Source organism: Giraffa tippelskirchi, chromosome 11 (genome assembly GCF_054371585.1).
Source record: "Giraffa tippelskirchi isolate mGirTip1 chromosome 11, T2T-mGirTip1v1.2.pri, whole genome shotgun sequence".
Lineage (NCBI taxonomy): Eukaryota > Metazoa > Chordata > Mammalia > Artiodactyla > Giraffidae > Giraffa > Giraffa tippelskirchi.
This window is the reverse complement of record NC_137285.1, coordinates 102,849,015-102,875,279: the sequence shown is the minus strand read 5'-3', so window position 1 is coordinate 102,875,279 and position 26,265 is coordinate 102,849,015. Positions and strand designations below refer to the sequence as shown.

At 50.4% G+C, this 26,265-nt stretch overlaps 2 protein-coding genes and 1 long non-coding RNA gene across 13 annotated transcripts in view; 1 reads left to right on the top strand and 2 right to left on the bottom strand.

Annotated features, from left to right (window-relative positions):
- The first annotated feature begins 244 nt into the window (after nucleotides 1-244).
- BACE1 (beta-secretase 1) lies at nucleotides 245-25,309 on the top strand. 4 transcript variants are annotated; one of them, XM_081546484.1, is made up of 9 exons: nucleotides 245-971; nucleotides 15,347-15,435; nucleotides 16,806-16,890; nucleotides 17,558-17,620; nucleotides 18,339-18,473; nucleotides 19,423-19,524; nucleotides 19,859-20,008; nucleotides 20,271-20,442; nucleotides 21,088-25,309. In XM_081546484.1, the coding sequence occupies exons 1-9, from the start codon at nucleotides 711-713 to the stop codon at nucleotides 21,327-21,329; spliced, it is 1,299 nt and encodes a 432-aa protein (XP_081402610.1). In that variant the 5' UTR covers nucleotides 245-710; the 3' UTR covers nucleotides 21,330-25,309. The 4 variants fall into 4 exon arrangements, with proteins under 4 accessions (XP_081402610.1, XP_081402609.1, XP_081402607.1 ...); XM_081546483.1 differs by having other exon boundaries at nucleotides 17,483-17,620; XM_081546481.1 differs by having other exon boundaries at nucleotides 16,806-17,022.
- Nucleotides 9,402-16,600, bottom strand: LOC145527963 (uncharacterized). Its single transcript, XR_014070044.1, has 4 exons — nucleotides 14,032-16,600; nucleotides 10,150-11,384; nucleotides 9,969-10,054; nucleotides 9,402-9,632 (listed from the first exon to the last, which is right to left on the bottom strand). It is a non-coding gene; the product is annotated as an uncharacterized LOC145527963 (long non-coding RNA).
- Nucleotides 23,445-26,265, bottom strand: part of RNF214 (ring finger protein 214) — a 47,393-nt gene continuing 44,572 nt past the window's right edge. For all 8 annotated transcript variants that reach the window (XM_081546471.1, XM_081546478.1, XM_081546470.1 and 5 more), the window contains exon 15: nucleotides 23,445-25,918. In XM_081546471.1, coding sequence (XP_081402597.1) covers nucleotides 25,853-25,918 — 66 coding nt within the window. In that variant the 3' untranslated portion in view covers nucleotides 23,445-25,852. The remainder of the gene's footprint in view (nucleotides 25,919-26,265) is intronic.

Below are 26,265 nucleotides of genomic sequence, written 5' to 3'. Positions count from 1 at the left end.
CCTGGCATACAGTGGGTGCTCCAGAAATGTCCAGTGAAGGACTAACGGAATTAGAGAGGTCAGCCACCACTCCATCTCCACGGCCCTTCCCGCGCAGCCAGCGTCCTGTAGGGTGGACTCCGGCTCGGCAGAGGGCATCCCAGACCCCTCACCAATCCCGGAAGCCAGGCTGCCTGCCATGGGAGGACTACACTTCCCAGCGATCCCAGGGAAAAGCGAAAAGCCTTTGGCTTTGACAGCCACCACCACAAGTCTTTCCGCCTCCCCAGGCTGCCTGGGAGCTAGGAGCTGGGATTATGGTGGCCTGAGCAGCAAACGCAGCCGCAGGAGCCTGGAGCCCCTGACCCTTTCCCTGCTGCCGCCCCACCAGAAGGACCAGGAAAGCAGCCTCAGACCTGCCATGCCCACCCCGCCCAGCCCCCCGGGGGGCTCGAGGCAGCCTCTCCCAGACCGTCGCTGAGGCTGGACCACCGGCCAGATGTAGCCGGGCTCCAGAGCCGTCTCCTCCCCTCCTGTCTCTGCGGATCTCTCCTGCCTGAATCCCACCTCCCGGCCCAGGGGCCGGCCGAGGGGCCTGCAGGCTCTGGAGCCCTGATGCCTTCCTGCTCACTCTCCTGAGAAGCCACCTCCAGCACCCAGAATTGGGGGCAGGCCCCAGGGACGGACGTGGGCCAAAGTGAGCCCAGAGTGCCCCAAGGCCAGGGCCCACCATGGCCCAAGCGCTGCCCTGGCTCCTTCTGTGGATGGGCTCCGGGGTGCTGCCTGCCCACGGCTCCCAGCCCGGCATCCGGCTGCCCTTGCGAAGCGGGCTGGGGGGCGCCCCCCTGGGGCTGCGGCTGCCCCGGGAGACCGATGAGGCGCCCGAGGAGCCTGGCCGGAGGGGCAGCTTTGTGGAGATGGTGGACAACCTGCGGGGCAAGTCTGGCCAGGGCTACTACGTGGAGATGACCGTGGGCAGCCCCCCACAGACGGTAAGGTCGCCGGGCCAGCCCTACCCTCCCTCCTCATGAGCCGAGGGAGAGAGGCTGGGGGTGCAGCATGCGGGAGGGGTTCCTGTTAAGACGAGGGGCTGCGTGGTGCGGGCTGGAGGGATCCTCTCCCAAACATGTCCTCTGGGATCATAGTGGCAGCAGTCAGCCTCAAAGCCCCGCTCCCCACTTCCCTTCCCCTTACAGGCTTTGACTGTCCTCCCCTCACTCCCAGTCTTATACACACACCCCTCAGGAAGGATTTGCGGGCAAGAAAAACACGTGGACGGGGGAGGCCTGATCTGGGGAAGAGTCCAAACTATAGGGGCTGTGAACAGGTGTCAGCCCACACCAAGCCTGAGTCTCCCCACCCCATTGCTCTGGATCTTGGTCGCCCAGTCTCAGCATCTAGGGTTCTGACCAAGGGATCCTGGGCACGAGTTGGATCAGCCCTTTTCTCCCTCTGTCTGGGCGGTCACAGGGAAGCGAAGCGAGGTTTCTTGTGACCTCCACTATAGCAAGAAGCCGTGAGCTGAGTGTTGCCTTCCCCAGTCCCTCCTTCCTCCCCACCCCTTTGCAGCCTGCACTCCAGCCCCTCCCCCACCTGATGTCTCCCTGAGCACTGGCCAGAGGGAACTGAACTGCGCTTGGGGAAAGGATAGATCATAAATTACATAGGGCGAAGGAGCCAGAGCCCCCTTCTAAGCACGAGACTCTTTCCATGAGCTGATACATGCTTGGGGGTGGCAATGATGGAGAAAACACTGCTGCCAGGTCCCCACGCCCCATGCTTCCTGACAGCCTCCAAGGTACCTCCTAGGTGGCCACGGAGGGTGCAACCTTTGTGCCTCTGCCCAGGGAGGAGTTGGCCACGAGCAGCTCTCCGCGGGGTTGCTGTGCCTGACCTCTGTGAGCATTTGCCTCCTCGGTGGGGGAGACTGGGCACGGGTAGCAGGATGGTTGAGTGTGTGCTGGTGAGTGTCACCTTGAATCTGAGCCTGCACATCTCTGAGCCACCCCCCTCCCCCGGATCTGTGTCCGGGAGGCTTGTCCTTGGGAGGGTCTGTGAAGGTGGGAGTATGTCTATGGGCAGAGGGAACCGCTACACTTTCTGGACTTCTCAACAGCACTTATACCAAATCTGGGGAAGAAGCAAACCCCCACTTCCTAATTACATGATGGAAGCAAGCCTTCCAAGGTCCATGCCACCCAGGCCTATTTCCCACCCTCCACCCCCACCCCCCCACCCTCCCACCAGCAGATCCAAGGCTCTGGGCTCCCCCACTTACCCCTCCTCTTGTCTGTGCACTATAAACAGACTTGAGTCAGTGAAAGGACAGAGCCTAAATCCAGGCCTCTAGCAGCCTGAGCCAACAGGAGGCCAGGTGTTGTGAGGGAGCAGGAAGCTGTGGGACCTGGTTCCTCCTCCCGTTTCTGCTACTGATGTGCCATGCAAACTGTGCAAAGATCCTGTGACATGAATACGGGACAGGCTGTGGGACCAACAAGAGCTTTGGGGTCAGACAGACCTGGAATGCCAGCTCCACATCCCACAGCCTTTCCTTTTCCCAGCTGTGTGGCCTTGGGAAAATTATATAACCTCTCTGAGGCTCTTGCTGTGTCTTTAAAATGGGTGATATGAGATCTCCTTTGCAAGGTGATAGTGAGGATTAACGGAGACTTTGTAGGTGAAAGCATCTAAAACAATGCACCTAGACACATACTTGACCCTCAGTAAAGGTGAAATCACTTTCTTCTAACTTGCCTGGCCACTTCTGCCTCTTCTGTATTCTGCAAGGAAGCATAAAAACTTGAGTGTTCCAAGCCTCCACATTTTACATGTAGAACATGTAAATGGGGGGCCTATTAATCATACTTCCTTGGACCCTTGAGATGAAGTGTACACCCCCCGTCCCAGCCCAGGAATTGACAGAGAGCAATTTCCCAATAAATGTCAGTTCCCTCTCCCTCCTTCCCAGGAGAAGGGGAAAGTGGACTTAAAGTTCAGCACCAGCCCAAGGAGCTCGTGGCAGATGGGGCAACTCTGTGGGTTGTCTTATAGCTCCCAAGCCAACGCCAGCCAGTCTGTGCTCTTTGGTGACTTCAGTTCTCCCCCCAGCAGTCTGGGAGAATGCCCTTTTCCTGATCCTGGGGTTTGTAAGCACCAAATAAGAATGTGAAAGGCACAGTGCCCTGAACAAGTAACAGTGAAACTTGGGGTGCACTTTCTGTGTGCCAGGCAATTAACTGCTGGGTTTGGGAGACTGATCTACAAAGAGACAGGAAATATATTTTCTGCCTCAAAGAACTTTAGTGTGGAAGTGAAAATTTAAGTAGGAGGAAATGGCAACCCACTCCAGTATTCTTGCCTGGAGAATCCCATGGACAGCAAAGCCTGGTGGGCTACAGTCCATAGGGTCACACACAACTGAAGCGACTTCGCACCACGCATCCATACCTAAATCAGAATCTCAGGCTGAATCTCAGGTTTAAAAATTACTGTAATACAGTAAGTGGATGCTGTAGGTGTTTTTTGCTTTTTTTTTTTTTAATTTTTTCCATCTATACTCTTTTGAGGGAGGGGTTCTTTTATTCACTTTATTTATTTACTTTGGCCGAATCATATGGCATGCGGGAAGTTAGTTCCCCAACCAGGGATTGAACCCATGCCCACTGCAGTGGAAGTGTGGAGTCCTAACCACTGAACCACAAGGTAAGTCCCTATAGATGTCCTGGAGGAGGTAAAAATCAGGCAAGGTCTCACGGAGATGTGCTGTGAGCATTTGTGAGCATGGTCCTGAAGGATGGATAGGAGGGGCAAAGCCGTTTCAGTGAAGAAAGGTCCCCCCTAACTGTGTGTTTCACTTGTGTATCCACTCCTACCCACCATCTCCCCCTGAGGCCAAGGCAGGACACAGTGAATGAGAGAACGAGTTATGTGTGTTTGGGTTTATGCCTGTTTGTTCAGGAGACAGTGAGAAACCCAGGCTGGACTTTGGTCTGCCAAAGTGAGGGGAAAATTGAATTTGTGCAGCAGAATGACAAAAGAAGCAATCTTTTAGAAAGAGACATCTGAATTTTAGAAAGAATGGGACTGAGGGATGCAGGTAGCAGGAGGCTCTATCACAAAGGTCCAAGTGTGGAGGGCTGTGACAAGGATGGTGTGAGGCTGTAAGCAGAGGGGAAAGGGGAGGGAGACCAGGCTGCAAGGAACGGTGTGAGGCAGATAGACCAGACTTGGTAACACTGGTGTGAGGGTGAGGAAGAAGGTGTCAAAGACAATTTCAAGATTCCTATCTGGGATGAATTAGAAAATGACAAGACCATTTGTGAGAAAGTTGGCAGCAGGGGATGGTTTAGGAGTGCGGATATACAAATATATCCTTGTATTTATGGTTACAGTTTATAAAAGTTTTAAAATAAACTCCATATAGATTATTTTGTTCTTTCCAGTAATTCCTGCATTATATAAAAAGGTCTTAACCTTTGAAGATTCTAGCAGAAGAAATGGGGACTGAAAAATAACTGGCCAGTTGGCTGGACCCTGTTTCACCCTTGACTTCCTTCTCAGCCTTGCCTGTGTGCTGTGCCAAGTCGCTTCAGTCGTGTCCGACTCTTTGCAGTCCTATGGACTGTAGCCCGCCAGGCTCCTCTGTCCATGGGATTCTCCAGGCAAGAATACTGGAGTGGGTTGTCATCCCCTCCTCCAGGGGATCTTCCCGACCCAGGGATCAAACCTGCGTCTCTTATGTCTCTTGCATTGGCAGATGGGTTCTTTACCATTAGTGCCACCTGGGAAAGCCCTACTCAGCCTTATTACCTACTTATTTGTGTATCTTGAAGGAGAAGAAAAGAGTTTATTAGAGATCCTGCTTTCATTTTCTCATCTCCCTTACTGTATTTATCAGCATATGTCACTGTTCTTGTGACATAAAAACTTCATAAAATACCAAGCTCCTGAGACAATGTCCTTTTTAATTGATTATTTTTTTGCAGGGTTTCATTTCTCCTTAGCTAATATCTATGATAGCATCAGGCTCAGAAAAGGCACCTAAAAAGTGTTCAGCGAATGAATAAATGAAGTGTAAGACCTCTAAGTAGAACTGTTGATGAGCCATTGTAAGTGCAGGACTGGAGCTCTTGGGGAAAGCATTTTCATTCTCTTTGCTTCAGTGAAAGAATGTCATCTCATTGGAAAGGTATGCGTATCACCATCCAAACACAGGCTCATAATTTAACTGTTAGAGTTGAAATCTGGTGGTGGTCAATTTTCAGTTTAACAAATATTTGTTGAGCACCTACATGTACAAAAGAGAAGGATATGTCAGTCTTAGTCCTTGGAGTGATCATGATTTGGTGTAAGACACAGATAAGTAAGCGCCTAAATATCACATAAGATCAAGTACATTTGGTACAGAAAGAACAGTGAGAAGTTAGTTCCCTGGTGGTCCAATGGTTAAAACTCTGAACTTTCATTGCAGGAGGCATGGGTTTGCTCCCTGGTTGGGAATTCTGCATGCTGCAAGGTACGGCCAAAAAAAAAAAAACCAAACAGAACAGTGAGTCTTAGAAGTATACAGAAAGCAGCAGCTACTTCTGACAGTGTTAGGAAAGGCTTGCTAGAAAAGGTAGCATTTGAATATGGCCTAGAAAGATGAGAAAGCTTTGCTATTTGGAGAGTGGTTGGGGAGAAAAACTTCAAAAAGAGAGACATGAGCTATGCTAAGAAGCTGGAAGTTGTGATAAGGATGCTGTGAGGCTGACTGGGGGTTGGGCTTCACTCTGGAGGCAGCAGAGAGATGGTCTAGTGAATTTTGGTTCCAGGAAAACAGTTCCAGGCTGGAGGATAACTTGGATGGTCTAGAGTCCAAGAAGAGGATCTCAATTAGGTCACATGGGTTTGAAAGAAGATGTGAAGGAGGAGAGGTCTTCAGAGAGATGGCATCACCTGTCAGGTCAAGCGGGTGTTCCCTGCCCCTGGTAGCGTAGTGGGAAGAGAAGTCTACTTCCTTTGAACTTCTCTGACTGTGTTTGTGTCAGGATACACAACAAAAGGAACAAGCTTTCAAAGCACAATGTGCTTCCCTGATGGCTTAGCCGTAAACAATCTGCTTGTAATGCAGGAAATGCGGGAGACACGGTTTGATCCCTGGGTCAGGAAGATCCTCTTAAGGAGAAAGTGGCAACCCACTCCAGTATGCTTGCCTGGAAAATCCCATGAACAGAGGAGCCTGGCAGGCTATAGCCCATGAAGTTGCAAAAGAGTCAGACATGACTGAACAATTAAGCACGTTTAAAGCACAGTACAGTTTACCCAAATTCCATGTTTATTATTCTGCTTTCATTACACGGGCAAAGTATTAGCATGTCCCTTTTGGGAAGGAGGAAACTGAGGCTCAGAGAGATTAAGTGGTTTGCTCCAAGTTATTCAGTTATGGAAGAACAGAGCTGGATTCAAATCCTGATCTTTAGATTCTAAGTCCACATACTTGGCTCTTTCCAGCACTCTGTAGTCTGGGACATGTTGGTTGACTTTGAGATGCCAGTGGACAATTCTTGTGGATGCAACCAGCTGAGAATGAAACTCAAAGTGAAAGTGTTAGTCACTCAGTCATGTCTGACTCTTTGTGACCCCATGGACTGTAGCCCACCAGGCTCCTCTGTCCATGGGATTCTCCAGGCAAGAATATTGGAGTGGGTTGCCATTCCCTTCTCCAGGGGATCTTCCCAACCTGGGATCGAACCCGGGTCTCCTGCATTGCAGGCAGATTCTTTATCACCTGAGCCATCGGGGAAGCCCTCAGCTGAGAATAGGGATCTGGAAACCAGGACAGGAAGACTTCCTTCTCCAGGAAGGATCACCTGGAGAGAGGTAGCTATGGAAGTCAAATTAGCAAACTTATTTAGTAGACTTTATTAGCAGACTTATTTTTTGAGAGAATGGAGAGAGGAGAGAAATGATTAGGGGAAGAATATTGGGTATAGAGATCAAGGGAGCAAAGAAAAGTAATCAGAAAAATAGAAAAGTACAGGTGGGACTTCCCTAATGGTCCAGTGGCTAAGACTCCATGCTCCCAAAGTAGGGGGCCCATGTTCGACCCCTGGTCAGGGAACTAGATCCCGCATGCCGCAATGAAGACTGAAGATCCTGAGTGTTCCAAAGACCAGCAGAGCCAAATAAATAAATATTAAAAAAAGAAAGAAAGAAAACTGAAAATTCAGAATCTCAAAACCCATGAAGGGACTTCCCTGGTGGTCCAGTGGCTAAGACTCCATGCTCCCAATGCAGGGGACCAGGGTTCGATCCCTGGTCAAGGAACTAGGTCCCACATGCTGCAACTAAGACCCAGTGCAGACAAATAAATATTTTTGAAAAAAACAAACAACCATGAAGACACAAAGTTGGTTTTCCTGACCCCTCTCTAGAATGATTTTCAAACTGATTTGTGGGATTCCCTCAAGGGTGAGGGAGAGATTAGGAGACAGGTAAGCAGGCAGACTCTGTACCTTCTACCTCCCCACTCACCAGGCTCCCCCGGTCCCACCTGCCCCCAAGTTTCCCAGCCCTCCCAGCATGGGTCAGTTTTGTTTTTATACAGTGGAATTCCAGGTCTGGTTGATTGACTGGCAGATTGAGTTCTGGTAATTAAAAGGATGAAAAACCTTTGAACTCAAAGAACCACCCTCTAAGTTAGACAACCCCGAAGCCCAACCACCCCAGACAGTTGGCCTCAGCACTGGGAGGCATCCTCTAGGTTGGGGTTTGGGCTCTGTACTTGAGCCTCTGCTAGGACTCTCAGGCTGCCCTTTCACATCTGCCTCCTCTGTCTCCTCCCCAGGTCTGGAAGGAAAGAGTTCAGAGCTGGGAGTGGGAGGCACTGAGAAAGACTGTGTCCTCTCACTAAGGTGGGCAGTCAGGAGCCCTTCTTGGGTATCTCTGGTAAAGAGCTAAGCAGAAAACTGTGGTTAAAAAATCCAGGAAGAGAAACATCCCTCAGGAAAGCTTCCTCCCTGACAACTAACTTCTCTGTCTGCTGGGAGCCACCTGTCTTGGGGGCCTGGGCAGTGGGGAGTTCTGGAAACAGACCACTTTCCTGGTCCTAGAGTTCCCTGGGCTTCCTCTGGCAGGATGAGTCCAGTGGCTACCCTGTCTGCTGACCACTGTAACCCCACCACGGACAGGCTGGACTTCTTGGTCGGCCTCTCGGGGTTGGTGAATGCTACCAATTGTTCGACTCCAGCACCTGTGGCGTTTTCCCCAGATAGCACAAGGCCTGAACCCTGGCATCTCCTTATGGCTCAAGCCAACAGACCGATGTAGGGAGTACAACTGGTTACCATGGGGGAAAGTGGGTTTATGCCAGAGCTTCATTCTCACCTGAGAGACTCAGAGATGATTACAGCCCCTGTAAGCTGTGGATGGGATGAGGTTAGACAACAGGAAGAACGCACCATCTGACAAGCAGGCAGCAGTGGCTGCGATACCCTCAGAGCAGGGTTTCCTAAGTGGGTTCCGTGGAGACTGAAAGTGCTAAAGAGACACTTCGAGGCAAGAGCCACCACCGGAAGGGATGGAGTTACCAGAAGTAAAACCTCTCTTTCAAGCACAGCATCTCTGCTTTTTTCTCTTTGATACACTGGAATACTGCATGAAATTGGAAAAAGCTTCTGTTGCTTAAAAAAAAAAATTGAAAACCATTGTCTTAGATCTGTTGTTTCAGAATAGTAGGCATGTATGTTTTTTGACCATTTACATCTATCATTTCATTTGAATAGAAAGCACTGATAAATATTAGTTGAGCTGGGTTTGAGCCTGGGGGAAATGGGGCAGCCTGTCTAAAGTGGGAAGAGTACCCTTGATAGAGTTTGGGGTGACCCGGCCTCCTTGGGATTCCTCTAAAAGAAAAAAAAAAAACAGCCCAAGACCAAGGAGTCTGCTTGCTCCCAGGTATCGATTGCCAGCTTCAGCCTGGAGAGCGAAGTGGAAGCAGAGGATGTCTGGGAAAGGACTCCATTTCTATCAGGGCAGCTGACTTGGTCAAGGTGGGAGGCGCCTGGATGGGACAAAATTGCTGGACTCAGTTCGAGGCAGGAGCTGTGTGCTGCGCTTGCCCTCTGCCATGCCCAGCTGCTGACTTGCTCCTTGTGTCCTTCCTTGCCCCTCTCTCTCAGCCATGGGCAAACTCAGGTCTGGGGATATCCACTTAGGGAAGCAGATGAAGCTAACTCAGAAGCCTCTGGGACCAGCAAGTCCGGAAGTCACTCCAATTGCTCTAAGAACCTGGGCGGCTACTCCGTCAGTTTCATGGGTATGGTGGGCATCCACTGTCATCATCACCATACACAGTATCCGAATGGAAATCACCCCTGCAAGGACCCTAGGGCTGAGAACTAATAGTGAGAATCTATAGTCACAAAGACGTGCAGCAAATGAGGCAATTATGGTTACAGTTTAAGAAAAATCGTTACAGAGCACCTACTGAGGGCTAGATTAGAACTAGATAATAAGCTCAGAAACGTGCTCCCTGCCCTTGTGGAGCTCGCCATGTGTGGGACAGACATTGGATAATTGATTTCAAGTTGCATGAGGAGGTAGACGAAGAAGCACAGGTGTTCTTGAGGACCTGTGAGAGTCCAGGCTGGGCTGGGACATCAGGGCAAGACCTATGGGAAAAAGAATGTTTAAATGGTGACTTGGAAGCTGAACAGAAGTTTGACAAAATGGGGAGAGAACATTTCAGGCAAAGGGACTAGCCTATGCACAGGTGACAGATGGTTGTGCTACTGTGAAATGTGAGAAGCATGATCAGAGGGGGAAAGAGATAAGAGATAGTATTTGGAGTTGACTTATGAGTAGTTAGGCATCCCTGAAGTCAAGGATCTCAGGATTTAATTCAGGAATGTTTTTATCAATTATCTGATGCAGTGTAACAAAGTAAAACAAGAGTCATCGTCTCTCAGGATTCTGTGGGTTGGTTGTGGTTCTCCAGGAGGGCTTACCTGGGCTCCTCACGTGGCTGGTGGGTCAGCTGGGGACCAGATGAAGCTGGGCTGGCTGCACCTCTTTCTCCATGAAGTCTTTCAACCTCAAGGAGGCAAGACAGAGCCTCCTCACATACAATCTCAGGGCCACACCCCAGGAGGCCTGTGCCCTCCCCACCCAATGCACATACACTCATACCTCTGCTTTCCTCCTTTGCTGATGTTCCATTGGTCAAAGCAAGTAATGTGGCCAAGTCCGCATCAAAGTTACAGGGGATCGCACAAGGGGATGGACCCAGAGGGTATGATTCACTAGTGTAACAATCTACCTTTCCCTTCCAAGTGAGAGAGACAGGAATGTCAAGGAGAAGAAAGAGCAGACTTTCATGGTTGGTCAGAACCAAACAACCCAAGCGTTGTGGCTTGTGTGTGTGTGTTCAGTCGCTTCAGTTATGTCTGACTGTGTAATCCTATAGACTGTAGCCTGCCAGACTCCTCTGTCCATGGGATTCTCCAGACAAGATTCTCCACAGAAGAATACTGAAGTGGATTGCCATGCCCTCCTCCAGGGGAACTTCCTGTTGCAGGGATCGAACCTGTGTCCCTTATGTCTCCTGCATTGGCAGGTGGGCTCTTTACCACTAGTGCCACCTGGGAAGGCTTATGTGTAACAGGGGTCAAATCCTTACTTACCCTTGATCTCAGTTTTCTCCTCTGTGAAATGGAAGAAAGGCTCCTACATCTCAACCAAGAGGCTTGTGATATGAGAATATAAGGGCTCTTCCCCATAAACTCGGAGGCTGACACAGAAGGAAACCGACTTTCCTTTAGCAGAAAGAATCAGAGTTACAGCCCCCTCCCAAAAGTGTGCAAAAGTGGTAAGACCCTAGCATAGGCTGCCAAGAAAAGTTGTGTTTGGCCAAAAGAACAAATCTTAATAACTGGAGAACTCTCAGAATGAGAACAAGCTCCCATCTCTCCAGGCAAATAGACAAATGACTCCTGAAGGTTCTTTTCATCCAGAAGAATGGAAGCAACTCCCACCTGCTAGTGAGAGCACGGGCCAAGACAGGTGGGATTTGGGGGGACAAGGAGTTTACCCTGAATTCAGCAGCTCCATGCCTGTCTCATCATCCAAGATCTACTGCTGCAAACCGCTCTAGGGGAGCCTTGCCAGTAGAGCAGAATGGGCAGGTGTGCTGGTCCCTCTGGGGCTTGTTAGCACTTCCCTGTGAAGCTACCGGCCCTCAAAAACCCCCAGGGGCATGCTTGTTTGTTAAGTGATTGGCACTGACCTAGTCCTGACCCCATGCTGCGGCCCTCTGGGCATCTCAAGACCAGAGCTACAGAGACTTCTGAGTTGACCTGGCTCCAAAGGATGGGGAAGACGTAAGATGATTCAAGGACTCCAGGCTGCGGGTCAAACCAGTGGGCCTGGTGAGAGGAAGGCAGGTCTGAGCCAGAGCCACACCTGTAATTTAAAAACACCCACAGTTTGGGGGCCACTGAGCGATACCTCCTTCACCCTGCAAATAGGGTAGATTAGCTCTTTCCCTTTTTTCCTCTAACCATTCATTAATTCAAGGAATACTTATGAGAATTTCCCTGGTGGTTCAGTGGCTGACTCTGCGCTCCCAATGCAGGGGGCCTGGGTTCGATCCCTAGTCAGGGAACTAGATCCCGCATGCCACAACTAAGACCCACCACAGCCAATAAATAAATAAGACATACTTATTGCCAGGCACTGTGATACCCACTGGGGACACAATGGAGATTAAAAAAAAAAAATTAGATACAAGGAAAGGTGAGATTCAGTGGCAAGTCCTATGGAAGCATTTTAACAAGAGAATATGACCTGGTCTTTCTCCCTGAGGAAGTCCCTTCTGAGCTCAGACTGAAGGATGATGAGTAGACAGAACTGCAAGTGGAAAGGAGGATGATCCACGTAGAGTGAATGACCCATGCAACAGTCTTTGGGGTGGGACCATGGCAGATTTGAGGACCTGAAATGAGGCCAGTGTGGCTGGTGGGCAGAGGGCTTGGGGAAGTATGGGACAAGCTAGGCTGGCTACAAGTAGGCAGGGTTGGACCATGAAGGGCTCTATAGGAAATATTTAAGTTTTAAATCTTTATTATAATAACAAAAGGAAAACTGTTGACATGGGAAGATAACTTGGTCACATCTACGCTCTGGAAAGAACATTCTAGCCACAGTACAGAAACAAGTTGGCGAGATCAAGCGTGGATGTACCAAGACTAGTTGAGAAGCTATTGTGATATTCTAGGATGAGATGATGAGAACTCTGCCAGGGGTGGCAAAAGAGTTGGCAAGAAGTGAATACTTTCAGAGGCCTTTAAGCTTAACTGGACAGGACTCGCTGATGCCTTGGATAGAGATGTGAAGAGGAAGGTGTTAGGATGTCTCTGAAGTTGCTGACTTACGGAACAGATGGATGGTGACTAACAGGAAACTTTGGAGAAAAGACAGATGGGCAGGACCAGGTAAGGTCAGCCCAGGCCATCCTGAATTTGAGGTGTCTTTGAGGCAGTGCAACAAAGGAAGAACCTAGAGCTGTAAGTTCAGGAGTCATAGGGATATAGGTGGTAATTGCAGCTGCCGCCATGGGTGAGATGGCCTGTGGACAGAGCAGAGCAGGAGAGGAAGTGGACCAAAGCCCAGGCCTTGAAGTGAGCCTACAGAGTAGACAGAAGATCCATCAGAGAGGTGGGAGGAAAGTACACAACAGGGTGACAGGGACGAGTGTTTCAAGGAGGGAGGGGTCCTTCCCTGGTGGTCCAGTGGCTACGACTCCAAGCCCCCAATGCAGGGGGCCTGGGTTTGATCCCCAGTTGGGGAACTAGATCCCACATGCCGCAACCAAGACTGCCACAGTCAAATAAAAAATAACTATTAAGGAGGGAGGGGTCAGCAGCATTGAATGTTCTGGAGAAGTCAAGTGAGATGACGACTGATTTGAAAACAGTCTTTTGTATTTGGTGTCGTGAAATCCTTGGTAACCGTAGTAAGGGCTGTGCTAGAGCGGAGGAAGGGATAGAGGTAAGACTCAGTTTGAGGATGGGTTGCAGAATGAGTAGGAGGTGGAGAAATGAAGACAGCTTGTCCGATAACTTTGGTTGTGAAGGGAGAGGAGAGAGAGGGTGACTGGAGGCGGGTGTGAGAGTAAAGATTTTTTTTTTAATGAAAGGACAAGCATTTATAAATGCCAATAGGAAGAAACGCAGATTTGGGGGTGGGGGTAGGGTGGCATGAGAGTTGAATCCTCCTGAACTAGGAGGAGGGTCCGCTGAGAGGCAGGACATAGCACAGCAAGGACAGGTGGGAATGATAGTTGTGGGGGATGGGGGTCCATCTGGAGGCCCCCATTTGGTGAAATAAGAGGGGAGGGCATCAGCTAAGATCTGGCTGCATGTAAACCCTCCCCTTGCAGGCTGCCCACGGGACTCATGATAGAGATGTGGGAAGGACAGGACCAAAATCACTTCTCTCAGAAGCAGGATCACAGTGCAAAGGGCAAACTGACAAAAGGACATTTGCTTGGGAGGAAATGGCAACTATTTATTTTGGTTTCCCCTTGGAGGCAGAGAGAGCAGTGGGAGCCTGAATTCCTGGTGTAGGGGGTTGTTAGAGGGAGGGGGAGGGAGTGGAGGGGGTCTTGCCTTCCTGGGCAGAGTGGGGAGACCTTCCTCAGGTGAGGAGAAAGGCTGGGACTGGAAGGGCACCAGGAGAGACGGGGGGCCTCTGGGCTGGGAAGGGAGGGACCTGCAGACAGGGCTCTTCCCCCTGCAGGAGAGAGAGGAGGAGTGGGGAGGCCTGAAGCCCCCAATAAGCCTGCCATTCCAGGGTCAAGGGTGGTCGGATTCCCCTAGAGCCAGCCAGGCGCCTGTACTCCACCCCAACCACGTGCACCAGCTTGTGGAGACCCTCTTTCTTTGGGGTCCAGTGGTAACAGGGATCCCTGTAAACCTGAGGCCAGACCCCGGGGTGGGGACCAGAGTCCTGGCAGGTGGGGGAGGGCATCCTGAGGAGTGGGTGGGTAAAGCAGCCTTTTTAATCATTAACCTGGTTGATTGAAATCTGAACTGCTGTGCCTCCCGCTTTATTGATTCTCTCTGAAAGCGCAGCATCTGAGGCTGGTGGCTGCTAAGAGACCAGGGAGAGGGACAAGGGGTAGATATAGGGGCTGTGGAAGAAAGGGGAGCCAGGCCAGGAGTGGGGGCTGGGAAGGGGGAGGAGGTGGGGTCCGAGGGCTGGGCAAGTGGGCACTGGGGGAGGTGCAGTCAGCAGAGCCCCAGAGGACCACTGAGAGCAGGAAGGAGCCGCAGAACCGGATGGTGGGGGGAAACACAGTGACCTGCCCAGGGTGACAAGGTCAGAGCCTGCACCACAGCCGAGGTCAGCTGACTTCACTGCACTGAGGAGAAGCGATACAGAAATGGAGGGCCCCAGGGTCAGGGGAGAAGCTGAGGTGAAGGACACAGTTAAGTCGGCAAGAGAGGATTCACTTGACAGATCACTGTGCTCCTGAGGACCAGGGCCTTTCCTTTTAGCCTGTGAGGATGGAGGAGGCATCAAAAAATGGCTGACCGGCTGAGGAGGGGTCAGGCCATCTCAGGGGGAAGAAGGAAGAGGTAGAAGAGACGAAGAAGGAGCTGCACAGCGAGGGACGGCAGGACGACAGCTGTCTGTCCTCACTGAGCCAACACCAGGGCCTGAAGAGATGGCTTTTCACCAGGACCCACACGGGGCTCCTGGCTCCCCACTACCTCTGACAGTGGGACTCCCACGTCTGGGTCACCTCTGAGACAGAGGGGAGCCCTTCGTGAGGAGCTCCATTCTGGCAGGCAGGGTCAGAAACATGTGGTCTTCCTGTGCCATCCTAGTCCCCGCAGTGCCCCTGGCCAGTGCCAGCTCCAAGAATAGCTGGTCTCTGAGCCGGGAGGGGGATGAGCCAGGCTGCCTGCTGGTGACGTGCCCCCTAGAACCAGAGATGAGGGGAAGGGGCGAGCTCTGCAGACAGGCTGGGCTGGAACCCAGGGTGAGGAAGGGCATCTGATGGCAGAAACAGGAATGGAAACACACACGTGCCAGTGACGTGGCTCTGATGACACAGAAAACGTTCCAGTTCTGCAGAGAAGACAGAAGCAGCCACAAGGTTTCTGAGGCCGTGAGGAGGATGTACAGGATGCCATCCTGTGTCTGTGGTCCTGGTACTAACAGGGGCCAGTCTGTCCAGCCCTGCATCTGGGAGCTTCACCCTGGACACTCCAAAGGGAGACCACATCGCTGGGGTGGGAGGGGGGTACAGGACAGAGCAACGATGGGAGTGAGTCCAGGCCTCCTGTCCTAACATCTTTCTCTCCCTTTTCTCTGGCAGCTCAACATCCTGGTGGACACAGGCAGCAGTAACTTTGCAGTAGGGGCTGCCCCCCACCCTTTCCTGCACCGCTACTACCAGAGGCAGCTGTGAGTACCAGGGAGAGCAAGGGAGAGGGCCCTCTCCCAAAGACCCAGGACCAAGGAGGGTCTGGGCAGGGAGGAGCTGCAGGGAGAAGGACCAGCTCCCCAGACAGTGACCCAGTGACAGGAGGGAGAGGGGAGTAAAAAGGCTGGGTGAAAGGGTAAGTTGAGGGGCGGCCAGGACACACTTCAGTTCCGAGACAGGGCGACTTCCTGGGGGAGGGAGGGAGGAGAGCAGCCCCAAAACTCACAGTACAATCTCGGGGTCCCTCGCCTCTCTGCTTAACTGGGAGGCACGGGGCTCCATCCCACAGACCTCAGTGGCTCTCATTTTCCGACACCCATATAAGTCGAGGCTGAGCACACTGCGGTGACAGCTCCCTTTGCCATGTCCTCACCTGACATAGTGCAAGGAAGCGAAGGAAAAGCTTTCCACAATCCCACTGCCTGACCTGTTTATCAGGGACTGAAAGCTAAATGCTTCCCTGTGCATCCCCGGAGTTGCAGCTGGACTTGAGTAACGGGTGGGAGGGACAGTAGAAGTGGGCTTTTCAGGTATGAGGGGCAGTGAGGGTGATCTGGGAGCCCCTTTAACAGAAGAGCAGGAAGTGGTGTATCTGTGTGTGAAAACATGTGAGCGGAGGCTGACATCCCATCCCTGGACTTGTAGGCAGATGCCAAAGCTGCCTTCTCAGGCCCCTCCCCTTTAATTTTCCAACCTCAAGAAAGCAGTCAGGGAAAGGGGTGTGGTCAGGATGAGTGAAAGAGCATCCATTCCATATCCGTGTCCCCTCGCCGCCCCATCACTCGCACACCAACCCCGGTCAGTGTGATCCCACACAGGCGGCGGACACGTGGTGATGAGCATGTCTCCTCCAAGGGCTGTGTCTTGCCTACCCACCCTGCTGAGGTGCCTGAGCAAACCCTGTCCTTGGACGAACTTGCTGAAGAGACTCCATACTCACGCCGCCTGGTACTTTCGCTACCACTCAGATGGTACCACCAGGTCCCAAGGCACCAAGAGTCAATGGCTCCTTTTCTTTAGAAGCGAGATAAGGTCGGGGGGTGAGAGGTGGGAGATGCTTGCTAGCTGTCCCTTCCGCAGCAGCAGGCACAATACACAAAGCCTAGGCTTGTTTTTGCAGGGCCTGAGCTCCAGATCTAGGAATATGAGCTGTGGACACAGGAGAGCGAGCCCCAAGCAAGGTCACTTGACATTCTGCCCTGAGTGAATCATCTACGGATGCTCCGTGGAGCAGCCTGACAGCAGCGTGGAGATAGCTGGGATGAGATTAGGCACCAGGGAGTAGGTAGGAGGCCGGATCCCTGTACTGGTTGTGGTTATGCACCCACAGATCTCTGCCTCCTTTGCACAGGTCCAGCACGTACCGGGACCTCCGGAAGGGTGTGTATGTGCCCTACACCCAGGGCAAGTGGGAGGGGGAGCTGGGCACCGACCTGGTGAGCATCCCCCACGGCCCCAACGTCACCGTGCGTGCCAACATTGCTGCCATCACGGAATCAGACAAGTTCTTCATCAATGGCTCCAACTGGGAGGGCATCCTGGGGCTAGCCTACGCGGAGATCGCCCGGGTGAGAGGAACAAGGCACTCTGTCTGCACGCTGCACAGGGATGGAGTTGGAGAAGAGTGATGGGAGGGAACTGAATAAGGGAGGGAAACAAATCAGTTTAAAGAATTGCTTGACAGGGGGACAGGGTGGCAGTCTGAATTTCATCCCTACAGAGGGCTGAACTATGCCGACAGGTAGAGGAACAAGCTTTTTTTTGTATTGACTCTCAGATCTTTAAGAATAAGAGAGGCCCCCATAACTCTGAGACACGTTAAGCAGATGGGAATCAACGATCCTGTAGATCTTTTCTGTTTGCACTGCCAGTGTGTCTTGCTGTCCCTCTCACCACCAAATCTCAGTACCTTAAGATGGTCTTTCCCCAGGAACATTCTCCCAAGTTTTGCTTTTGCCCCCCGCCCCGTTCCTCTTTCCCCTGGGGCCCTCTGAGCCAGGACTCACTCCTTGTCTCTTTCTGCCACAGCCCGATGACTCCCTGGAGCCGTTCTTTGACTCTCTGGTGAAGCAGACCCACGTGCCCAACCTCTTCTCCCTGCAGCTCTGCGGCGCTGGCTTCCCCCTCAACCAGTCGGAAGCGCTGGCTTCAGTTGGAGGGAGCATGGTGAGTAGGTCTGAGGAAAGGAAAGCCCCCAGCATGGGGCAACACGGGCCCCCCTGCTTCCCGCCCTCTGAGGCTGCACCACAGCCTTCGGCTCCACTACTGAGAATCAAGAGAAACCTCTTATAGTCCCCACCTCCACTTTCCTTCTTCCGTCCTTGTCTCTCTGCATTATTCCAGAAAGGATTTGAGGCCCCTATGGTAAACTTGGAAAGGGGGAGAGAGGATTAGGAAAATTTCAAAGGAAGTGAGAATAAGGCCTCTCAAATCAAGACAATTCAGTCTGATGATCAGAAGGCAGAGATGTAAGGACTTTAAAAGTCTATTTATTAATTAATTAGGACAAGTGGTGAATGGTTCTCTATCTCCAACAAGCAGAGAAAATAAAACTTGTAATAGAAGCAAGTTATCATTCACTCCACATTTATTGTGCCAGTTTAGGTTTAAGTAACTTTATATCAGGGGTCATGTGATTCTGAAACAAGTAATTAAAAATCCTGGAAAGCCTCCTTCCCTGAACACATCCTTGACACACTGAAGAAAGTATCGATTGCTTTAGGACAGGGTCTGATTAGATGCAGCAAAATGAGAAAGTGGATGTGCAGAGGGTTCTGCCCCGCCGCCCCCCAACCCCGAAATGGCTGCTCCTACTGCTGGCACTCTGGGTGACTTGCTGTCCTTCTGTGTCAGCTCACGGGTACTGCCTTTTTCTCCCCACTAGATCATTGGAGGTATCGACCATTCGCTGTACACGGGCAGCCTCTGGTACACTCCCATCAGGCGGGAGTGGTATTATGAGGTGATCATTGTACGGGTGGAGATCAATGGACAGGATCTGAAAATGGACTGCAAGGAGGTAACAAAACCCAGGGGGAAGCAGGGAGAGGTAAGGGGGAGGAACAGAGCATGAGGCTAGACCCTGAGTTATGAGGTTGGGAGGATGAGGCAGAGGGGCAGGACCTGCAGGAGGGTTGGGGGCTGAGCGCGGGACTGCCAGGAGCTTAAAGGTCACAGGGGAACCAGAGGTTTGGGGCTAGGCACTGGTGGTGCACTTCCCCAGAGCCCATGTGGGTTAACGTCTGGTAAGGAAAAAGCACATCTTGCCCTGTGACCCTGGGCGAGTTGTCCGAGAGGCAGAGTGACACGATGCTGTAGAAGGCTCTGGCTTCAGAGTCAGAGAGCCTTGGTTTCTAGCTCTGGTCTAGCTACGTGCCCTCAGGCAAGTTACTATTCTGTGTTTCAGTTTCCTTACCTGCAAAATGGAAGTAAAAACAGCTTTTCCAAAGACTGTGGTGAAAACAGAGAAAATGAATAAAGTGTTTATCCCAGTGCTTGACACACGGCAGGATCCAGCAGTTGAACTATTTGGGCATTCCTTACCTAGATTCTTAATGTATGTTAAGTTAGAACAGATACAAATGTATTATGAAAAGTTAAAAGTATTATACAAGACGTTTTTATTTTCAAGATTTGGAGAATGTCTACCCACCCAAGAAAATACGAGCTACCGTTTACTGACTGCTTCCTATGTGCCAGGCACAATTTTCGGCACTTCAAATATATTAATTTATTTAATGCTTATAATAACTCTTTGAGGTAGGTATGATTATTATCCTCATGTTACAGATGAGGAAACTGAGGCACAGATGTTAAGTAACTTGCCCAAAGAGATCCACCAAAGAAGTGGCAAAGCCAGGATGCCAACCCAGGAAGGACCCCAAGCAGTCAGACTCACCCCTCAAATTCTGGCCAACGCCTGGCATCAAAAAGGCTTTGGATATGCTAACCTCTCTTCTCCCTCTCAGTACAACTATGACAAGAGCATCGTCGACAGTGGCACCACCAACCTTCGTTTACCCAAGAAAGTGTTCGAAGCTGCTGTCAAATCCATCAAGGCAGCCTCCTCGGTCAGTGGGACTAAGGACAGGGATACAAGAGATGACAGTGTCATGGGAAGTCACAAGGGGCACAGTCCTCCACAAGAGCCAAGAAGCCTACCCTCAACCCCTCTACTTAGATCACTTAAAAGGGGTTCTCTTCTATGGGCCTTAGTTTGTTCAGCACAGTCTCCCTGGTCAGTTTTAGCCTTTACTTTTGCTCTCTCCTCTAATCCTTGGGTTTCGGCTTAGCTTCCCTTGGTTTAGATATTTCATGGAAAAGCACGTATAGGGCCCAGTAAGTGTGATCTGAAGATGGGAGGGGCGAGGTGGCCTCATTGTTATCCCTTTCTTGCCAACACAGACGGAGAAGTTCCCAGACGGTTTCTGGCTAGGGGAGCAGCTGGTGTGCTGGCAAGCAGGCACTACCCCGTGGAACATTTTCCCAGTCATCTCACTCTACCTAATGGGTGAGGTCACCAACCAGTCCTTCCGCATCACCATTCTTCCACAGGTATGTCCCTAGCCTTAATCAGTGGGATCCCAGGATGAGAACAAAGTATATACTAAGAGATAGTGAGCGGGCCTGGCTTCCTGGAACTTGGAAGACAAAATAGATGAGGGCCCAGTGGTAAAGGGCTCTGGGGGAAACCAAACCCGTGGAGCTCAGGGATTGCAAAGGAAAACGCAGCCTAAGGGCATCGACACCAAGAAGGCAGAGATGGGGTGAAAGAGAGGAAAACAGGAAGTCTCACTCTGTGACTGCTTATCCTTAGCAATACCTGCGGCCAGTGGAAGATGTGGCCACCTCCCAAGACGACTGTTACAAGTTCGCCATTTCACAGTCATCCACCGGCACTGTCATGGGAGCGGTTATCATGGAGGGCTTCTACGTTGTCTTTGATCGGGCCCGGAAACGAATTGGCTTTGCTGTCAGTGCTTGCCATGGTGAGAGCACCAGGGATGAGGGTATGGGGTCAGTCTAGTCTCCCTGTCCAGCGGTGAGGGCACCAGGCCCCTGTCAGTCTGGGAGGGGGTTAACAGGTACCTCAAGCCAGAGTCCACACACTGTGTAAAAGCTAGTGTCAGTGCTTGTGCTTTTCTTGTGGTCGCTTGGCATGGTGACCGACCCCTGCCTGGACTGGCAACCTCTGTTGGAGACTCGGAGCAGTAACAGCTGCTTCGGCACCCCGGAAAGCTCTAGATCCACGGGCAGCAGGCTGGGCCAGCGGTGACCCTGTCAGTTGCCATATGCCAGAGTTGAACGCGACTAGCAGGGGCTTGCTACTGAATATCAGCAGGAGCAGGTGAGTTTACTAGGTATATGTGGGGCTGGCTTTTTGGTCAACTTAGAATGACTGGATTTTAGGTATCATTCCTACTGGACAGGTAGACAGGAAAGGTTGCTGCCCCCAATGACCTGGGGGGAGAGCCATGCCTCCACTAGCAATGGCTGTCTGTCCTGCTCCAAAGTATCACCCAGAAGCGAGATTCTATAGCCTCCTCAAGGGCTGGTTTCAAGGCCTGTCCTGGGAAATTCGTTTTGCTGTGTAATTCTAGCTGCTCTGTGACTCACATATGCCCTTTCCCCAGTGCACGATGAGTTCAGGACAGCAGCGGTGGAAGGCCCTTTCGTCACCCCCGACATGGAAGACTGTGGCTACAACATCCCACAGACGGATGAGTCGACCCTCATGACCATAGCCTACGTCATGGCCGCCATCTGTGCTCTCTTCATGCTGCCCCTCTGCCTGATGGTGTGCCAGTGGCGCTGCCTCCGTTGCCTGCGCCATCAGCATGACGACTTTGCTGATGACATCTCCCTGCTGAAGTGAGGAGGCCTGCGGGCAGGAGAGAGATACCCCTGAACCACATCTGGTGGTTCGCTTTGGTCACAAGGAGGAGACACGGACGGCACCTGTGGCCAGGGCACCTCAAGAGCCTTGCCCACCCACAAATGCCTCTGTCTTGACAGAGAAGAAGGAAGCACCTGGAGGAACCAGGACAGGGAAGAAAATACTCTTGACAGTGGGAATCCTCTTGGTCACCTCAAACTTGAGTTGGGAAATCCTGCTGCTTAAAACTTCAGCCCTGAACCTTTGACCACCATCCCTTTATAGGGTCTCCAACTTGAAGTATTCTCCTTTTCATACTTTTGGAAGTGAGGTGACCCCCACACGTGTCTCTGCAGTACCCTGGCAGAGCAAGGGCCAATCTTGTTTCCCTGCTGGCCAGTCAGCAGGAACGGATGGATGCACAGTTTGCTATTTGCTTTAGAGATAGGGACTGTACAGACAAACCTAACCTTGGTGCAAAGACTGCCTCTTGAATTAAAAAATAATTAAAAAACAATTTGTACAAATAATTTGTACAAATGGGGGTGGCTGGACGAGGAGAAAGAGAGGGAGTGCAAAGACAGGGAACAGCTGGGATCAATGCTAGGCAAGGTTAGAAAGTGATGGCTCGCCAGGCGCGGTTTTAGACAGCATCTCCAAGACAGAACCCTTCTTCTAGGATGGGTGTTGCTTCCCAGTGTCTTCTTTTCTGTGGTTGCAGCCTGACCAAAAGTATGTTGGGAAAAAGGGCTTCTCTAGCCAAAAAGCTCTTTTTAGCTCTCTTAAAGGAAAAGTGCCCACTATAAGGTTCCATCTGACAAATGAGCTTCTACCTTATTAATTCCTTGTCCCTACGTGAACCCTCTAGTCTACATGTGATAGGCAGATACTGAAACATCCTCAACCCCAGAAGCCCCAAACGCCCTATGGGAAATCAGCCAGAAGAGAGCAAATACAATAGGGCTGCACTTTGTCTTCCTGGCTGCCTGTTCACCCCCCAAACCCTATTCCTCCGGAGCTTCGCAGCTGAGGTGCTAAGGGCAGAGAGGAGTCCTCTCCTCTCTAATCCCTGAAAGCAGAATCTTGGAGATTCACTCGACAGGTACAGAGATGATGCTCTGTACCCCTGCCTGGATTTCTTTCTGTTCAGCTGTAAGTGGTAGTAAGACCTTGACATAATCAGAGCAGCTTCATTGCCTTCTCACCCTCTCAAGGTCACCCTCGTTTATTTGGCTAAGGCATCCCACAGTGGCACTAGTATTATGCCAAGAGTGTCAGGAACGCAGGGCTTTCTGGCTCCAGCATCACCTTCAGGATCAAGGCTGCGCGGAAAAAGGATGGCAGGCCCCAGGCTTTCTGATTCCCTCCACCACAAGAGTCCTTTGATGGAGGCCATCCTTTGCCCCATCCTGCTCTTTACTTCTCACTCCTCATACGACTTGGGCACCCAGGCTGGTTCTTGGGCCAGGCAGTGGGGACCAAGTTCATTTCCTCCCTATCAGTTCTAAGCCATTCGACTATACTAGTGTTAGTGGGAAGAGCAGAATTCTCTGACTGTTCCACTGGATCCTATTCCTATCTGGTCAACACACTGCTTTCAGGTATGGGACCTGCAGAGAGTGGAAATACCTGCAGGAAGAGGCAGAGGGAAACACAAGGAGGGCCTCGGGAGATCCTGGCCTCAGTCAGCTGCCCACAAGCCATAAACCAATAAAACAAAAATAATGAGTCACAGTTTTTTATCCAAGTCCTCCTTCATTCCCACTGCACTTGATGCTGCTCTGGCTGGCTGGGAACACCCCATGACCACAGAGACTGACAGGAAGATTGGAGACTGTCCACTTCCGGTTCCGAACTTACTATGTAAATAAACTTCCAGAACTGCTTCTATGAAATGAAAATGCCACGTTCTGCTTTATAATTTTTGACCCATGTTGGGGAAAACTGGCTTTCCCCAGCTCTTTCCAGAGCATAAAACTCAACCCCTTCATTAGTAAGACTCACCGTCCGATTTTTTTCTTAAAACTTCTACTTATTTTTCTTTTCACAGTTTCTTCCTTTCTTACCCTGAAACCATGAACTCTGAAGTGTAAAAAAAATCTTGACCACAGCTTCTTGCTTGTAAAAATATGTATTATATATTTCTATTTTTAAATCTACGCCAGAAAAATGATGGTGCCATCTCCACTCTCTGCATCAGGGGCCTTCCCCATGGGTCTGCATGGCTTGTACCAGTGCAGGCCAGGGGACAGAGGGAAAAGGGGGAACAACGGTGGCCAAAACCTAAGTGTTGCTTTTGGATGGATCCTGAACAAGAAAGAGCAGAGAGTGATGATGAGGCCTGGCCCTCACGCACACCCTCCACCACACTGTCCCCCGGTGGCAGCTGGTTTTCCAGGGGCTTTCACTAAGAAGCAGTTAAGCCCCCCATTCCCTCCTTTTTTCTCTTTACTCCTTTGGTGTCAAGGATTTGTGGAAAAGAAACAGAATATTCTTTATACCCATTTCTAATTTCTAAATTTTCATGGGATATTGAAAAATACAGCGAGTGACCCGAAGGCTGCTGCAAAGTTGAGGGGAGATAAAATCTGAAGATTACAAGATAAAAAATGAATCCCTCCCCCAAATGAAAAAAACAAAGGAACCGGTCTTCCACGTTGCTGCCTTCCCTGTTCATGATAGCTACCGAATGGGAGACATTAATATGTCATTAACCAAAGAAAGTGGGTCATCTGACCTCTACAGTGGGGAGTGTTCAGGCCATTTCAATCACCCTACAAGATGCCAAGGAGATCCCGGGAAATCCAGCTCCTTACACTGATGCCAGTCAGTAAACCTGGGCAAGTGAGACAAGAGAGGAGAAAGAGTATGTTCATGACCTGACAGGCCAGGGTGAAAGACAAAGTAAGAAGAGTCACATAAACACAGAGGAGAGAATTATTTGCTCTGACAGGAAAACTCTTTGCTACCCTCGTAAGTACTGCCAGTGCCAGCAAGCATTTCAGGTCCAAGAATGGGAAAAATTCAGCTGTTGGTAATATAATAATATCCTTTCCCTGGAGCTAATTTTTCATTAATGCTTAATTTTTACTTGCGCTTCCCTGGTAGCTCAGCTGGTAAAGAACCCGCCTGCAATGCAGGAGACCCTGGTTCAATTCCTGGGTCAGGAAGATCCCCTGGAGAAGGGATAGGCTACCCACTCCAGTATTCTTGGGTGTCCCTGGTAGCTCAGTTGGTAAAGAATCCGCCTGAAGCCATTTCCTTTAAGAGTAAAGATAAAAGGATAGGAAAAGATTCAAAGCTCTAATAGAAACTCAGCTTTCCCAAGTATAAACCTAGGAACTAGAAGTGCTCAAGAAGAAGAGGTGGAAAAATGACTCAGTTCCAGCTAGCTATCCACAGAACAAATGACTTATAAACTTGAAATATAACCTCTCTTCTTCATATTACTTTGGTCTCCATTTTCTCCCTGACAGGAAACATGTCCCCATAGCTTTCTGGCTTCAAAAATTCAAACTTATAGCCCATGATCATTCTGAAAGTAATTTTGCAGACATCTCCTCACCCCAGTGCCTGCCTGGAACTCACTCAAGGTCACCAAACAACTTGGTTGTGAACCAGCTGCCTTAACCTTCAGGGGGAAGAGGGAATAGCTAGACCAGGAAACCGGAAGTGAAGGGGAAGAGGTGAGGACTCACAAGCTTGGTCTGTGAGAGCTTGACCAGAAGCCAAGGCAGTGGTAGAAACGGAGGGCGTGGCCCAGAACAGACCCATGGGCTGTGCTAGTTTCTAAAGAGATGACTACCCAGGAAGCAGGGTGGACAGAAGTCTGTGGGAGGCATGGGGGCAATGGGACCTGGTTACACTGTTATTCTTGGACTGTGAATTTTGCTGATGTAAAACAGACTATTCTGTAAACCTAATGTCACGTACAAATAATGAGTGTTAACACAGTAAAACATTCAAAATGAAAAGTCAAACTGTCAGGGTTACATCTTGTTTTCCTTAATCAGTCTCATTTTCTCCATTTGGAGGAGAGGGGCTGAACAGCACTGAGGCTTCCGGAGGCTTTCAGTGAGCAAGGCATCTGGCTGAACAGCAGGTGAGCACCAGGGTTCAAATCTGCATACATGAGCCTTAGGAAAATGGACTAGAGGCTGAGCCAAACCAAAGCAGGGTGACCATAGAGCAAGAGCAGCTTCCTAGCTGGTTTTTACATATATCTGAAAACAGCCCTCGGCAGGAATATCATAATTTCAAGGCCAAATGAAACATTACCTTACCTACAATCTGCTTCCCCCAGAGGAACTGCAAGGTGAGGGGGACAGACCACTTCTGCATAATATACATACTTTCATTTACGAACATTTGAATACAGACTTTCTATACACACATTACCTATATAATAAAAATGTACATGGCATGAGTATATGTCACTGTATAAATATAGAGTTTTAGAAATCTGGAACCCGCGCATCCTGTTCACATCAGTTTCTCCTCTTCATCCTCCCCAGTCAGGTCCGTCATTTAAGAGTTGGACAAAAGGGACAAGTGTCATTTGTGTTGGTCTGGGCCCAGAATTTGATACACTGGAAAGAAAGAAAGACATACCTCAGGTTGATCTGGAAAGATGGAGAGGAGTGGAGAGAGTGTGGTTAAGGTTTTCAACAGGTGTACGGAATGTTAACTAAGTCAGAAAAGCTCACTGGGGGACGTGAAGGGCTGGTTCACTGGCTTTTACCTCCAGGGAAGAGTCTTCAGAGCAGGTGAGCCTGATTTGTTTACAGGGAACACTAAAAACCAGCTGTGAAGCTGCTTTCTGTTGACTGACTAGACTTGCTTCTTCTTATAATCCATTTAGGCTGAGATAAGCTTCCATCACCTAATATGCATTGCCCTCAAATCTTATTCAGGGTTTTCCCTTCCTAAGAATTTA

What these genes read in the sequence shown, in the direction of transcription:
- BACE1 (XM_081546480.1), top strand. Translation starts at nt 711, where the DNA reads ATGGCCCAAGCGCTGCCCTGGCTCCTTCTGTGGATGGGCTCCGGGGTG. An exon ending in TGAAAATGGACTGCAAGGAG is followed by an intron (nt 18,474 to 19,422) that starts GTAACAAAACCC and finishes TCTCCCTCTCAG; the next exon opens with TACAACTATGACAAGAGCAT. An exon ending in CCATCAAGGCAGCCTCCTCG is followed by an intron (nt 19,525 to 19,858) that starts GTCAGTGGGACT and finishes TTGCCAACACAG; the next exon opens with ACGGAGAAGTTCCCAGACGG.